The 16,839-nt window shown below is 32.7% G+C and overlaps 2 protein-coding genes across 2 annotated transcripts in view; both read left to right on the top strand.

Annotated features, from left to right (window-relative positions):
- The window catches only part of LOC145665480 (pickpocket protein 28-like), a 65,958-nt gene extending 58,768 nt beyond the window's left edge, over nucleotides 1-7,190 (top strand). Inside the window, exons 3-5 of the mRNA XM_081732790.1 lie at nucleotides 3,538-3,808; nucleotides 3,954-4,013; nucleotides 7,174-7,190. Coding sequence (XP_081588916.1) covers nucleotides 3,538-3,808; nucleotides 3,954-4,013; nucleotides 7,174-7,190 — 348 coding nt within the window. The remainder of the gene's footprint in view (nucleotides 1-3,537; nucleotides 3,809-3,953; nucleotides 4,014-7,173) is intronic.
- Nucleotides 7,191-11,542: 4,352 nt separating this feature from the next.
- Nucleotides 11,543-16,420, top strand: LOC145663761 (pickpocket protein 28-like). The gene is made up of 3 exons (XM_081729849.1): nucleotides 11,543-11,680; nucleotides 12,444-12,535; nucleotides 16,261-16,420. Exons 1-3 carry the CDS (start codon nucleotides 11,634-11,636, stop codon nucleotides 16,401-16,403), a joined length of 282 nt encoding a protein of 93 aa, XP_081585975.1. The 5' UTR covers nucleotides 11,543-11,633; the 3' UTR covers nucleotides 16,404-16,420.
- The last annotated feature ends 419 nt before the right edge of the window (nucleotides 16,421-16,839 follow it).

The following is a 16,839-nucleotide window of genomic DNA, read 5'->3' as shown; positions in this document are numbered from 1 at the left end:
ACCGCACAATCTGAAACGCAGCTGTGATTGCGGATGACCCAATGATAGATAATTCTGACTGAAACAAAGAGATGTTTCAAGAAAACATTATGGTTGACTTTTCTGAACTAAAAATTTTGAAGAATATACGAAATAAAATTTTTGATTTTCTTAAGAAGATTCCTTACTTCAAGATATCATTAGAAATAAACTAAAACCCACTAAAACTACCAAATATTCTCTTATTTTCTAAAATAATGCAATGTTTTCGATTAAATAGGCGAAATTCTGAAATGGTAATCCTAAATATATATATATATATATATATATATATATATATATATATATATATATATATATATATATATATATATATATATATATATATATATATATATATATATATATATATATATTTATGGGATATAAATGAATATTATTGTTTGGGCAAAATTTATGCAAATTTTGCGACTTACTCCTATACTTCTACGATAAATTGAGGCATATATTTTTGAAATCTCTACTAACCGAAATCTTGCGAATATATACAGGATGTTCCAAATTCTCGGACATTGTTACATTATACTAAAGTATAAGGTAACAGTAGGTTAGAACGTTGCTCACTACGTCACATACTCAGGTGCTTGTTTTCTTGCTATACACTTTAAACATTCAGCTAGTGATTTTTGTTTCTGTTGTCTTACCATATAACAGTTTTTCTGCTTACCCTGCTTGTCACATTATTCGTGTCATTTATTGTGTAAATTGCATTTGCAAACGTAACATATTTTGTTGTTTTACCAGGTTGTTTTGATGTGGTCATTCATCACTTGATAAAGGCAATTGACGTATGGAAGTTCTTATTTGGACAAGATATACCATCCACATTGGAAGTACAGAAAAGCTGGGACAAAATAATCTTAAAATCAATTATTGAACAAGAGCTATTCTTGGATAATGTATTTGATATAGCTCGCTTTAAGGCCTTACAAGAAAAAGAATCTGGCGCATGGTTGCAATCAATTCCATCGAGGAATATTTGAACTTTCATGGATAACAATTCTTTTCGTCTTTGTGTTACTTTACGCCTTGGCATGAATATGTGTAAAAAATTTACATGCATTTGTCGGGAGCAAGTCAATGAAAAGTGTTTGCTTCCATTGAGCTGTCCCAAAAACGCAGGCAGAGTGTCCCGTCACGCTGAATTAAATGATATCCTAAAGCGTGCTTTGGCCAGCATAGACGTGCCTTCAATTTTAGAACCATCAGGTTTATCAAGGGATGATGGGAAAAGACCAGATGGAATCACGTTAATCCCCTGGGAAAATGGGCAATGTCTAGTATGGGATGTCACTTGTGTTGATACTTTTGCAGCTTCTCATATCGTATCAACATCTAAGGAAGCTGGAAGTGCGGCAGAAACAGCGTGCAGACGAAAACATTTAAAATATAAATGCTTAAAAGAAGACCATTTTTTCATTCCCTTTGCTGTTGAAACAATGGGTGTTTTCAGCAAAGAGGCAAAGAATCTAGTGAAACAAATAGGTTCACAGCTGGTTGTGAAAACAGGAGATCCGCAGAGCAAACAATTTTTAATACAGAGACTCAGTTCAGCAATTCAGCAGGGAAACGCAGCTTGCATTTTTAAATCATTCCCCTCTGCTCCTATTATGGAAGAAGTTTTTTATCTTAAATAGTTAATCCGTTCCACGCTAGCCACATCTACCATCAAGTACTGTTATATGAAGGTTCAATTATATCACATTTCACACCACAGTGTTGCCTGGAATTTCGTATATTATGTAATGCATTGATTCTTTGTACATCATTTTGTATATTTCGGTTAACTTTTTATCTATGACAGGTTGAGGATATTTCTTTTAATGTTTTGCATGTCTAATTTATTTTATGTTCTTTGGTTTGTCATTTAATTTACATTTTCATATTATATATGTCCGTTTTTAACTTAATGCACCAAATAGTTGTTGATATAGGTTGATATTCATGAAATTGTAGTGGTTATAACTAGAAAAAACAATACCTGGTTGTTACATATTAAAATTTAGAATGTAATTTTAAAAAATTAATGATGAAATGACATTACAAAATAAATCACAATAACAATATACATTTTAAATACAAGCTCAACACGAGATTACAAAATACGTTACACTTCTATTGAACAATTAAAATACTCCTGTAAAGAATAAAAGGGCGTTGCAACTAACCAATTGTATAACTTACTTTTAAATCTATCAATATGTTCATCTTTTAGTGATGCGGGCAACTTATTAACCAGGTCAATTACATTGTTAAGCGAACAGATTTTCTCATAGCTTCCATCGCTTCAAGGAGCAAGAGATACTATTCCGCAAAAAATCATGGCATTGTTTTATGTGACAGATAATATACGAAGCTAAACTAGGCACAAACGAATTGACAGCTCACAGACACATGGAAATTTATGTTTAGAAGGGAATCTACTTTATAATGCTGTTAAGGCCAGTGACACACGAGTTAACCTTAAACGTTTGGTGGTAGTTACAAGAAAAGAGCTTAAGAAAGGATCAACATCATGTTGCTCTTTGCCGCATTGTAACGCACATTCAGATGCGTTTGTAAATCGAGGCGGAATGACCACGGCAAACGCTTCAGGAAAATAATCATGACAAGGCAACAGAGCAGCACATGCTCCTTCAAATGCCATTTTTTCTTACTTGCTTCGAGTATAGTTTCTGGACGAACAGATACTCTTGATTTTTGAAAATAAGATTTTGAAGGGAAAAAACGCATATTTGGAGTATAACGTCACATTTAGCACCGAGCCTATATAAAACGTGGCTATATAGATGCAACACAAAACGAAAAAAAGGAGAGAATTGTGAGATATATTTAAAATATTTCTTAACCACAATCTTACATATCACATACGCTTTTACCACTATATCCATGTGTGTCCTCGTTATGAAAATCACAATCTTGTTGCCCGTATAATATTTCATAACCCTTAGTTATTACCAAGGTTTACATTGTGTAACAGTCCCACTTTTCTGTGTGATCTATTCTCGTGTTATTTGTTTTAAAAAATCATATTTTGTTTTCGTAAAACTTGAGCTTTCGTTTATTTCTGCGAATTATCGACCCATTAGACATAACAAGAATTTTAGGGATGATCAAAAATGGATCAAAAGATTGCGATCTTGGCCAAGAATTTTAGGAATGATAAAGAAATGCATCAAAAGATTGCGATTTTGCCCAATAATTAGTTTTTGGATCAGGGGCCACAAAATTATTGAACGTCTCCTAAATCGAGTTTTCGTGTTTTCTACGGAAAAGCACATCATATTGAGTTAAGTGATAGTTTGGGTTTGTTTACAGTATATGTAGTTCTCCAGATATAAGGCGTACAAGAAAAATTTTGATTGAAATATATTGGATCTTTTTATGCAAAAAAAAAGAGACATACATGAGTACATATCACAAAATGATAACATTTGTTGCAGAACTATACATGTATCAAATATCTCCAGCTTCAAATGTACAATAATTATTTTTCAGATGCTTCTTCATAATCCTGTAAGTTTCCCGCGCATTGGGCAGCAGTATTTTCGGGTGCCTTTAGACTACTATGTGGTGTTAGCTGTGAAACCCAGAGTGATGACGACAAGTAATAATCTTCGGAGTTATCCACCAGAGCGGCGCCGTTGTTTCTTTAACTCAGAGCGACAACTCAGATTCTTTACTTACTATACACAAGACAATTGCAAAATGGAATGCCTCACCAACTACACTCTACAATTGTGCAACTGTGCCATGTGGTACATGCCAAGTAAGTTATAATTCCTCAATTTTTCAAAAGAAATATTTTTATGTAATAGATTTATATTTCAGTTTGTATATATGACTGATATGTGTGTTTGTTGTAGGCAATACTAGACCATATAGTTAATATAAGATGTTATTTATTTTGGCAGGGGATAATCAAACTTCGTTGTGTACACCAAAAGATTTACCGTGTGTAAATAAGGCAAAAGGTACGTTGTTAATACTAAAATTACACGACGCTTATGTAAGTCGCACATATTTTCCAAAAATGGCGTTAAAAATAAATTGTACAGAGGCCTCATTCCTTATCAGCTTACATCACCGCAACAGAAATTTTGCGATATTTGATACCATATACTTATTTCGGAATGTAATGTCACTGACGCAAATTTTGTTGTGCGAAAATTTATTTTGCTCATTTTTTCCACAGACTCTCAAAAAAAAATTAATACATATTTTTGTGTTCCGTTGCGGTCTGAAAATTTTTGTGAAGACTAATATGGAATAAGACCCCTGTTTTTACACAAGTGACGAGAAATGCGTACATTGGCAACATACGTAGTATTACTTACTAGATGCATGTATAATTCAAGTAATTATAAGTTATCATTGAAGTTAATAAACATTGACTGATATTCAATTACAGAAGTAAATAGGGTGAGTTAACATGGTTGTTGTCTTTATTTATTGTTTTTAAAGAAAAAAACCTGTTTTGAGTAAAAAAGTTCTGTGCAAGTTTGGAAGTGTTTTCGTTTTTAAGTTCTTTTCACCCAACTAGACTTTAAAATACTTTCTAAGCTAGTTGCGGCCTTGTGCATCTCAATATTACTCTCAGGAATTGTGTATATATGTTTCGTATGGCACGTGATAACACCATAATAATAATTACTATTTATATGTGTACGGTATGTCCAGTGCAATACTTTTAACATAAAATAAATCAGATCATATATTTTGATTGGTCTAATTAATATGTATTACAGTTTTTCTGCTTACCCTGCTTGTCCCATTATTCGTGTCATTTATTGTGTAAATTGCATTTGCAAACGTAACATATTTTGTTGTTTTACCAGGTTGTTTTACCAGGTTGTTTTACAATAATTATAGTTCAAATACGTGAGAGTGATCTTTTCTCTTAGGTATATACAGTACATACATAAACATTATTTTAAGTTGTTCAGATAAAACAAACGTCACTAATAAATTTCTTGCATCAGTTGCTTCATCCAACGTGAATTTTCTGTTGTTTTCCTAACGGACACACTAAATCATAGATGTTAACAGATGTTAAATTTGGGCCCTTTTCGTGGCGTTTTCAGTAATTTATTGTTGACGGATAGAAATCCAGTTCTTGTTCCTTTGCACAAATTGCCTAATATCTCAAAGTTATAGCGATCTTAAGTTGTGCAAGTGTCTACGTGTAAACAGTGTCTACGCTTGAATAAAATTAAGTGACATTAAAGGGCCTTTCCTTGTAAGATAATGAAATCGGCCCTTGATCCAAATTGGGTCGTTATTGACCCAAAATGTTAATTTCTACCTAAAACCACCCTAAAAATGTCTCGACCCTTTATACCCACCCGTTACCGAATTAGCGTATCATACATGCTCAATTTTGGAGAGGATGGTCCAAATAATTTGAAAGTTTCACAGATTGTACACACTATGTAGGTGTAAATGCGTATTTTCTTTTCTTTCTTGTATGTTGAAAATTTAAAAAAAAATGCAGAAAATTTTGGGGGGGGATACGTCACTAATTTTTTGTTAAAAATGTTGTAATACCCTTAGGTACAACATATGAAGGGTAAGGGAAAAAAACAAGGAATGTCCATGTATGAGGTTTTTCGGGTGCTTTGTCCTATCTGTTGGTGACTCTTGGTACTATTTGATTGTATATGCCATGCATGCGTAGATGTAAAAATATCCATGTAGAAAGGGGCAAAAGATGTAACTAACCCTATTCTTTTTACGTGGTTTTGAATGTTAAAACGCCGTTTTCTCGTAAATGCAGTTTTGTGACATTCCTTCGTTTTTCCCCTTACCCTATTTTTTCAGTGTCTGAAAGTGATGGAAATATTGTCAATAATAATAATAATAATAATAATAATAATAATAATAATAATAATAATAATAATAATAATAATAATAATAAGTAAAATTGAAAAAACGTGTTTTCTGAGTTATTTGACCATTTTAGTATCCTCATGTTCAAAAATTTGAACGTTTCTTTGCCAGAGTTCAGTATTTTCCTTTCTCTTTTGTCACTATTTTATTTAAAACAGGGTGTAAAGTTGAAAATATTCCAATTAACAAAGCTTTATGTACAAAAATAGTTTAAGAGTTGAAAAATAAGATTAAGGGCACATTTAACTTAAATGAAAAGCAAGAGAAATGATATTTGGATTATAGCTATATCAATGTGTTTTCATTTTACACGTTTGAATAAACATATTTACTACACATATTAATTTATTTTAACATACAGTACAATAACTTACAATAAGTTACAGTAAAGCACATAAATATTCTCTGAAAATAAGAACAAATCAAAAACAAAACACCATATAATTTGCGATAATTCATTCAATAGCCGGCATAATCGTGGGACGTAAAACTAAGACAAAACTTAATTCATTCAATCTTCGTCGCTGTCTTCGTTGATTGGAATATTGTCAACTTTAGATCCTGTTTTAAATTAGTGACGAAAGAAGAAGGAAAGTCGTGAACTCTGGAAAAGAAATGTTCGAAGTTTTGACTTTGATTGTGCTAAAATAGTTAAAAAAAAAGGAAAAACTATGAAAACACGGTGTTTCTGTTTTATTTATTTATTTATTTATTTATTTATTTGAAAATATATGTTGTACCTAATGCTATTACAGCATTTTAACAAAACAAATCAACGACGTGTTCCCCAGAAATTTTTTTCTACGATTTTTTTCAACACGCAAAAAAGGCAAGAAAATATCCATCGATTGTTTTGAAAAATATTCACATTTACGCCTAGGTACATAGTGTCTACAATCTGTGAAACTTTCAAATTATTTACACCATCTCCATCAGAATTTTTTTAAAAAAAGATTAAAGTTTGAGCATGTATGATACCCTCATTCGGTAAGGGATGAGAATAGGGATCGAAATTTTTGAGGGTGGTTTTAGGTCAAAACTAACATTTTTGGTCAATAACGACCTAATTTGTATCAAGAGCTAATTTCACTATCTTACTAGGAAAGGCCCTTTGGAGCCTTTAAAGTAACATTCATAACAATAGTAAAAGTATCTACAACTTGAATACACTTATAACTGCAGTTTTCATATTAATTTGTGAACGCTGAATTCAATAAAACTATGTTTAAGCTTATGTTTCCATAGGATTCCTCGAAAAATGATCTCAGATGGGAAATGAAAATAAATATAAATATTGCAACTCTGAGGTCATTTTTCTCGTAATCCCGTGGACAAATTATATTATACCAGCTGCTCTAATGAGTGAAACGGAAATATAATTATGATAATACTATGATACGATGGATGAAATAAGTAAGTAAGCTATCAGGGAATAAGAGATTGATAAATATAATAATCCACGATAAGTTATTATTTATAATAATGAAATTACATTGGATTATGATAAAGACTATACTAAAGAATTTAAAATGAATATAAATATCAAGCTAATTATTAATGTGCTTATCGAATGCTGATCATATAATGTTGAATGTGCGTACATATTTGATTGTTATACATAACCGAAGCTTTTTGTAGTGTATTTTTCATGTGAATGTACGAATTATTCGTTTCCTTTTCTACGAAAACTATTTATTTTGTATGTGAATAGATACCTTAATTACCTGCCATTTTATTTCATTTTTGTCTATATCCTATAGCTTTGTCTTCGTGTGTTTATTAATATATTTACAATATTTATTCCTGTTACTAACATATTCCTGTTATGTTTGACTCGTATGAGATTGTTCCATATTGGTGATATAAAGTTTTCTGAATGTCTATATAATCTTATAATCTAATTTTGTTTCCCAGCTCTGTCTAATATTCTACTTAGTTTTATTTTTTGATGTAATGTCGATTTTTATAAGATTTTTCACAATAATATATGCATATGATATCATGATTGATTTTCCGACGTCTCGACTCAATTACCTGTTTTTACTGTGTTTGTATTCATAAGAATCTTTAGTTTTAAAGAATTAGGAGTGTATCTCTAGATATAATTCTATAATGGCGGCTTCATTGACTAAACTACATTTGGTTTTGTATGAATTTGGTATGTCCAAAATAATATAGTATCAGGTGTTAACTTTAACCAGTTCACACTCTAGTCTAATGTATCGTCATGCCTCTGCGATTGGGGTGATAGCGATACAAAGAAGAGTATCGACATCGAAGAATATGTGACTGGCGTTGTGAGCTAAGAGTGTGTGATACTCATTAATACATAGCTGTAATTGAGTTTGCGGCCTGGATTCGCAGACTTAACAAAATAAAAAGAACGTGTTGATTAGCGCACATTTGGAACACCCTGGTAACATGAGGAGGTAAGTTATTCTGCTAGAAGATGGGGATTATCATGCAACATTTCCACATAGGATCAGAAAATGGGAAGAACACGAACGGAAATGCATTAGTACGTAAATCTTTCTGAATGAAAATTAGATGTGAGTGGAATGTATAGCTTATTTTTCCCATACCCGATTGTTAGTAGGGATGGGCACGAGCGAGTTTTCATTGAAACTGAACTCGACTCGAAAGAGACATCTTTGAGCTCGAGAACTCGGATGAAAAAATTTCCTCCAACCCGACTCGAATTTCACTCGAGTTTCGAATCGAGTCAAGCCAAAACGAGCCAAATGTTGTGTGTAGGTCCAAGTACTTCAAGCATCCTACATAGACAATACAATTATCATCAATTATACTTACTACTACTACTACCACTATTACTACAACTTCATCATCATCATCATCATCATCATCATCATATTATTATTATTATTATTATTATTATTATTATTATTATTATTATTATTATTATTATTATTATTATTATTTGGTTTGTGTCTGAATACTAAAAACTAGTTGACTGCTGACCTCGGTAGTCGTGAAGTCTAGGAGGCAAGGACATCGTTCGCGAAGTTCTGGGTTTGAGTTCCGGAGGAGCAAGTATTCGGGCTCGAGACAAAATTTGTTAAAAGTTATAGGGGGCGGCCAAACATGTTCAAAACTGTTCTTCCCGGGTTTAGGGTTGTCAACGGCTCTAGCGTCTTGGCTCACAGCTCATTCCCTATCTATCGAGGCGAGCCAACAGCTCACCCAACCGAGCTGGCTCGAGCCGATGGCTCACCTGAACCGAGTCGGTAGCTCATCCTAACCGAGCCAGATCGAGCTGTTCGCTCAGTTGAATTGAGTTGAGTCGGTTGACATCACTACCCAGGCTGGGCTTCTGCTTTGGTTCAATACTTCGAGCGCGCAGGTCTCAGTCTTGATGATAAGAACGATATACTTATATTGATATTCATGACATTTGAGGCTGTCTCATTATAAAAATCCACTGTCATGTTGTTAATCAAGACGAGACGAGATGCGAACAACACTAAAAATACAATCTCGTAAGGAACACTAAAAATATTCCACATTACTGCTTACATTTCTCATGGCTTTCGCTTTCCAGTCTAATCAAGCAATGATTTTAAAACGAGTTAAAAAGAGCTGAACGAGCGAGTCATTTATCAAACCCGACTCGACTCGAAACTCGACCTTAAAACAGTGACTCGACTCGAAACTCGACCTCAAAACAGTAACTTGACTCGGAACTCGACTCGAGAAAGTTACCTTTGACTCAACTCGAATTCGCTTCGAGTTTCGAGTCGAGTCGAGTTTTAACTAATCCCTAATTGTTAGATGCAGATCATGTGTGATGAGTGGGAATACATACTGAATTTCCATTCACCCGTGTGTTTACGGAGAAGCATAAGATGATCATTGTATTCAAACAGATGCGATTCTCGTAGATGAGTACTAACCCTTCCATTCGTCTTACTACTGCTATCTTCCTTGACAATACAGAAGCCACTCTTGGTAATGAGCAGGTGTCAGACGTAATATTACGAGATAAACGCTGGAACGTAGACTCTATCTCCAATAATAGATTATTTAGTATTCATGCGCTCACGTGCGGCTATAATACCTCCAGCAGCCTGTCTCGTTAAATGTGTTAACAAAATGCTTGCTTATGTACACTCATGTCCAAAATTATAGTCGCATGTTTATAAATATGTTGTTGTAGGAATAAATTTGATAACGAATTCGCACGGTATTTGTTATAATGTTATTATGTGTATAATCGGCAAACACATGTATGTGGAAAATTTCATGTCAAAAGAGCAGTAAATAAGAACAATAAAACGAAAATAAAACTTTCTTATCCATTTAGCAACATTTTGTTTTACTCACTCTAATTTTCGTATTTATTATTCTTTTCCTATGAAATTTACCACAAATATACATTCCCCGTTTACACACATAGTATCAGTATTAAAAGAACCTTGCAACATCATTATCGAATTATATTCTTACAAGAAGACAGTTATAGATATGCGACAATCATTTTGGACATGAATGTACCTAGTGGTACCCCTGTACATAAATAAGTAAAACAACGGTTAAGTGTAGCCTTAATGAGGATGACAGCAACGAGGCAATAGGTAATTGTCACAGTGTAGTTGAATGCTCTGAACTTGTAGCTATGTAAGAACTGCGAACTTAAAAATATGAATTTGTAGTGAAAACTCACATTCACTACACCTTATGCTCAAATGAATCAAATGATTAGTAATATTAAATAGATGAAAAATAGAGATGAAACATATTATTGTGTACCACAATGTGTAATGAAACAAAATATTTAATTGAATTTTTAAATGTGTATAAAATAGGCAATGTATGAAGTGGAGACAGTTTGAATATTCTTTAGGATTCATAATCCAATGGAAAATTTAGAGTGCCTTGACTTCTACAATGCAAATGACCGGCTATGACTTCTAGAACTAGGAAGACTCAGAAAGAATGTGCAAGAATATTGACATGACGGAAAAATCATATAAATACTACCGGATTGGATTCTCTTCCGGGTATGGGAAGTTCTATTTTGACGTCGAAGTCAGATCATTCATCATTAGTTTTGTCACTCCGTCATTCTGTCCATCAGAGGTTCTGTTCATCATCGTTACTGAAAGTAAGTGATTATGCATTGTCTTCTCTAGTCTTTAAGTCATGCCAGTCCATACCATGCTCTGTGATTATTCAATTATTCAAGATCAGTTCATTAAATTCTTATTCTAAATTATTTCTGTGTTATCGAATTTTATCTTTGAATCTCTACTCCCATGTTTCTAATTAATTCTGAGCTACGCTATCTACGCCTCCAAGACTTGCATTATTTTAAATTACTTCTGGGAGGAACTGGGTGGATTTTAAGGCCATTCAGTAATTTCATGTATGAGAATTGTTTGTGGTTCGCAACCCAAACTAAAGGTCTCCGTTCGACATGCCTCCGGAAGTTTCTAACTGCCTTTTAAGTCACAAAACCGGTCACGTTTAAGTAGATTGCGAACCTATTTTTTAAGGTTTTAGCAATATTTTAAAATAGTTATTGTATATTAACTTGTTTGTTTCCAGATCATCTTCGAGAAATTTCATTTTCGGAGACATTCAAGAAAGAAAGAAAAGATAGTTCTGTCAACATCTTCTGCAACTGTTTCCCTGCCTGCGTGGAGATTAATTACGACTTCGAACTGTCTCTTTCCACGTACAACTGGATGAAGTACCAAGGAGATAAAGATACAAAGCACAGGCGATACCGAGTGTAAGATTTTGTTCATTAATGACTACAGATTACTTTTAGTTTCAAGTAATAATTTCGTTGTTCGTTGAATAAATAAATACGAAAGAAAGCTATCTTGTCATTACTATAGCGTTTCGTTGGTGCTACTGGAGAATTGCAAAGATTTTTAAAATCATTTTTGTCAGTTGAATGTAATTCGTCCGATTTTTGTAGTCAAATATTATAATCTACTTTCTGGGAGCGTGAGAGACATTGGGTTTCTGACTGTATTTCGTCCTGCAACATAAAACAGATAGTTACTGAATTGTGGTCTTTCTTTATGATAATGCCTATCCATATACGGGACGTTGAAGTTTCTATGATAACGTTTCTTCTAGTAAAGATTTCAAAGCCGGGAGACTTGTTACAATAGCGTGCAAAAACAACTAGAAACAGTAAGTGTAATTCACTTTATTTTATGCCACTATAATCACTTGTGGAGACATTCATGAATAGCTCTCGTATTTGTAGGTATTGAAACTTTTACATACTGAAAGTGTGTTCTGTTACTTGGTTAAGTGGTTTTCATTTGAAGAAAAGAACCAAAAGACCTCTGGCCCTTGAAATTACCGACGATCTTCATATTGCGAATTTTGATATCTTTACCCAATTGACACAGTAAAAAAACACACATTTTAGAGAGAAAGAAGTTGCTTGGAAATGTACTTAAAGTACCAATCTAAATATTAGAAGCTTAATAATATGTTTACCAAGTACATTATTGTTATTATTGTTTTAATTCTAGGGGATCTTATGGTATCGTCAATATTTTCTTTAAAGAAGATCACTTTATTGCTAGCAACAGAAGAGAAGTTTATGGCCAAACTGAGTTTTTTGGTAAGTGGTAGTATTTATTTGAATTCAGCAAACATTTTACATTGTATGTCACATTACTCCATGTATCAAGAAATACGATGAGTAAGTTAAATCTTACGTGGTTAATCAAACGGGGATAAATTCTAATTAATGGTGATGAAGGAATTAAGTGAACTGAATACAGTGAGAAACATTTACGACAATATTTCATCGACATAATATTACCTCCCACAAACTCGCATTGAAAAATATCATGATTCAGTGGTCATGATGAAGTATATATATATATATATATACACACACACACACACACACACACATATATATATATATATATATATATATATATATATATATATATATATATATATATATATATATATATATATATATATATAGGGAAAGGGAAATAACTTTTTCAGTGGGGATGGGCTGTTACGTACTAACCACTTGTGGGATTAACCCAAATTATTGCGTTTACAGGTAATATGTAAAAATGGATTAACCCAATTTTTCGGGCATTTTTATTTGGATTATTCTAAAATAATTGCACTTTTTATTTTTTATTTCTGTTCAATAACAAATAAATAAGGACTTAAAACAAATAAATAATACCAAAAATATATATTCTTTCAGTGCAAATTTCTTCTATTCTTGCAGTATTTTTAACTGTGCCCGAAATAACTTGGGGTAATCCAGAAGGAGTTTTCTCATCAATGATACAGTGAACAACATTCGAAGATAATTACCGGCAGTGGCGTATTTACGATTTTGTTTCGGGGAGGGCTTTGCTAACTTTCGGGGGGGCCTCTCCCTGAAAATGTGAAAATTCTGCAAGATATTTCATATACTTTACTATAGTAAGTAAGATTTCGGGGGGGGCTTAAGCCCGGAAGCCCCCCTAAATACGCCACTGTTACTCCAGATTTAATTTCGAGTTGATTCTGATCTTAAAACATCCATTTGGCCAATACCACCACGCAGGCCCTTGGTTTACACTTTAACTGTATCATGATTGGGGCCCATTCCGAGTAGAACACAGTCGTTAAACTTCATGATATATCACACAGATTAGAGATTCTAATCACCATCTTTGTCTTTAAAAGAGCGGAAATCAATATTTTTCTTAAAGAGTAGGAATAAGCTTTTTTTTTTCTTAAAGACTAAGACTAGTTTTAGAAGGAAGCATTTCTCGTAGCAGATGTGCTGCCAAAAATCTCGTATAATATTCTATGGCATCAAAAGTATATGGTGCTTTTACACGGTAGCATTTTGATAAGCATCTTGTCGTGACGTAGCAAACAAATCACTGGACAAGAGCGCAATTATGGCTCCGAAACTAAAAACAGAGATTTCAGTCACTATTTCTTCTAAAGCCCTTTCCCGCATATGCTTATTATGATACAAAGGACTTTTAATTTTGTACAAACAAGGATGCTCCTCATATTTTTCAATCAGCATAATAATAGCATCCCTACTCCAACTCACTTCTCTTTACTACAATTCAATTTCCCATACAAAACAGAGAGCATGGATATTTGGCACAAAATCTTTCGCTTCTTTTTAACACACCACGGCACTGCAATCGGGTCAGAAATGCTGGGGAAAATGCTACGAAATGGAGCAGGTTCTATCGATTGCCATAGGATATGCCATGACATAGGAAATGCAATAGCATTTGCTACTTTACACGGTGGGATATCGATGATACGATTTTTGCTACGAGAAATGCTTCCGTCTAAAACTAGCCTAAGAATCATCCTTTGGTTATTATACACATTCACGAAACGAGACCGTCTGTTGTTCTCGTTTCACGATTATTTTTCTCTCAACTTAAAAAGCGTTAATATATCATTTTCGTTTTGCAATGTATATTTAAGAATTCATTCATTATATTCAAAATTTTATTTACATAGTTACAACCATTAATTATAACTTTCTTCTGGGTTTGCTTCCTAGAGGACGATATTTGATTTTTCACCAATCATTCACTTGCTTTTCGTTCCTGGTCCGCAATTGTGGTTCTTTAAGAGGCGCGGGTGGTTCAAAAAAGCAACTCGAATTTGTTCGGAATGCCTGGATTTTTACACATGCAATGTAATATGAACATGGAACATCTGCAATCACATAAATAAAAAATATGCGAAAGTTTCCACTGAAAACATTTATTACAAATATCAAAAATGAAATAATAATAATAATAATAATAATAATAATAATAATAATAATAATAATAATAATAATAATAATAATAATAATAACAATAATAATAATAATAATAATAGGATATTTCATGACTTCCAATGAAATCACCTTTTATAATGGGTTGCACTTACAATTCCATTTTTCCCACTTTTTGACACTATTCACATCACAAAAGGTGGAAACAGCTTTACACATAGTTATTTCATTGGCGATGCAGAAATCAATATTTGATGCTGTCGTAAATGACAATTCTCATGCAATTGATAACGTTCTTTGAAATAACCTTAGCTTTTCAAAAATTAAATTCCAATTTCACAATACAGGGAAACTGCAATAACCGTTTGTTTGATATTATCCTTCAGAAGCTAGTCTCTATATCATAGAAGAAAAAGTGAACGTGGGTCATGTGATGAGGTGTCGACGTGCACTGAAACCAAAGAGTGCTTTCTCAAAATTTAGCTGATGCATTGTTCTTCAAACCAGAAAGTACCAAAAGGTTGACGGCAATTTATTTTCTATTATCTAAGAACTGCATTTCATGGTATGGTTCTTTGCCATGGTTTCTCATTTACTTTGAAATGTTTCTAACTCACTATATAAAAATGCAGAAAAAATCATTAAATGTTATAGATAACAATATATAAGATTTCAGTTCAAATAAATTTTAATTAGCAATGTTGCTGACTAGTGCCTATCCCTCTCTGGGACATCTGGTTCAGTAGAAAGCAGGATTGCAATCAAGAGGGTGGCTACGATGAATTAAAGATTTGGTTACTCATCAATGTTTGCCAAGATATACAAAGAGTTCTCATTATTATACGCTAAACATAAGATTAAGTGCATTAATTTATGGCTTCCAAACATACAAAAAAAATGGATTTTTCCATATTTTCTTTGTACAGTCACGAAAGAAAGTATTCTTCAGTTGACAAAATTTCTTTTCCTAATAACTCAACAATAAATTAATCTATTAGAGTACCGACTTTGGCAAGTTGTCAAGTTATAACTATTCTAAGGATAACAACAAAAAGATCCAACTTAATTCATTTGTTTCCCGGTTATTGGCAAAAAAAATGTCAACTATCAAATACTTTCTTTTCCGTGTGTACAGTTGGGAACAAAAGTACACCCATGTCCAAAATTATTGTCGTATATCTATAACTTCCTCTTGTAAAAATATAATTTGATAATGATTTTGCAGGGTACTTTTAATACTGATTTTGTGTGTATAATCGGTAAATGTATATTTGTGATAAATTTCATAGGAAAAGAATTATAAATACGAAAATTAGGATGAGTAAAACAAAATTTTGCTAAATGGACAAGAAAGTTTTATTTTCGTTTTATTGTTCTTATTTACAAATCTTTCGACATGAAATTCACTACATACATGGCTTTGCCGATTATACACATGCTAACATTATAAGAAATACCGGACGAATTCGTATTTATAGACATGAGGTAATAATTTTGGACACAAGTGTACATATGGAATCCAGGAGCAGTTACATAGTGTATAAAAATATTATTTTTCGTTACAGGGAACTGTGGTGGACTACTAAGCCTGTTTCTTGGATTTAGTTTACTCAGTCTTTTGGAGCTGGTTTACTTTTTGGTGTTACGAATACCCGTTGAAGTCTTCAAAACACACACCAATAGTAGAAATATGTCATGCGGAAAGTAGCCATTTATTACCAAAAAAGGAAAAAAAAACAGTGCGTATAAACTTTAAGGGGGCAGACTACTAAATATTTTTCAAAAGCTAACAATTTTTCTTTTGTCTGTTTTTCGTAAGTGAGAAGAAATAATGAAAGGTAACTTACCACAATAATAGATAATGTTATGATATATGTGTTTCTTGTTAACTACTTTTTAAATAATAATTGTATTTATTTTGTAATAACTTATTTATTTTGTAAAAACTTATGCAAGTTATTACAAAATAAATATAATTATTATTTAAAAAGTAGTTAACAAGAAAAAGAGATATCATGATAAGTCGTCAATTATCGTTGAGTTTATTTTTCTAGTCTCTGACTTAATCAAGATTTTTGGGTAATTCAATTTTGGCCATACTGTTATTTCTATGGATGGCAACACTGATTATTCTTCCGATTCGT

Source organism: Thermobia domestica, chromosome 11 (genome assembly GCF_964235325.1).
Source record: "Thermobia domestica chromosome 11, izTheDome1.hap1.1, whole genome shotgun sequence".
Lineage (NCBI taxonomy): Eukaryota > Metazoa > Arthropoda > Insecta > Zygentoma > Lepismatidae > Thermobia > Thermobia domestica.
The sequence above is the reverse complement of the archived record's forward strand: the minus strand, read 5'-3'. Positions and strand labels throughout refer to the sequence as shown.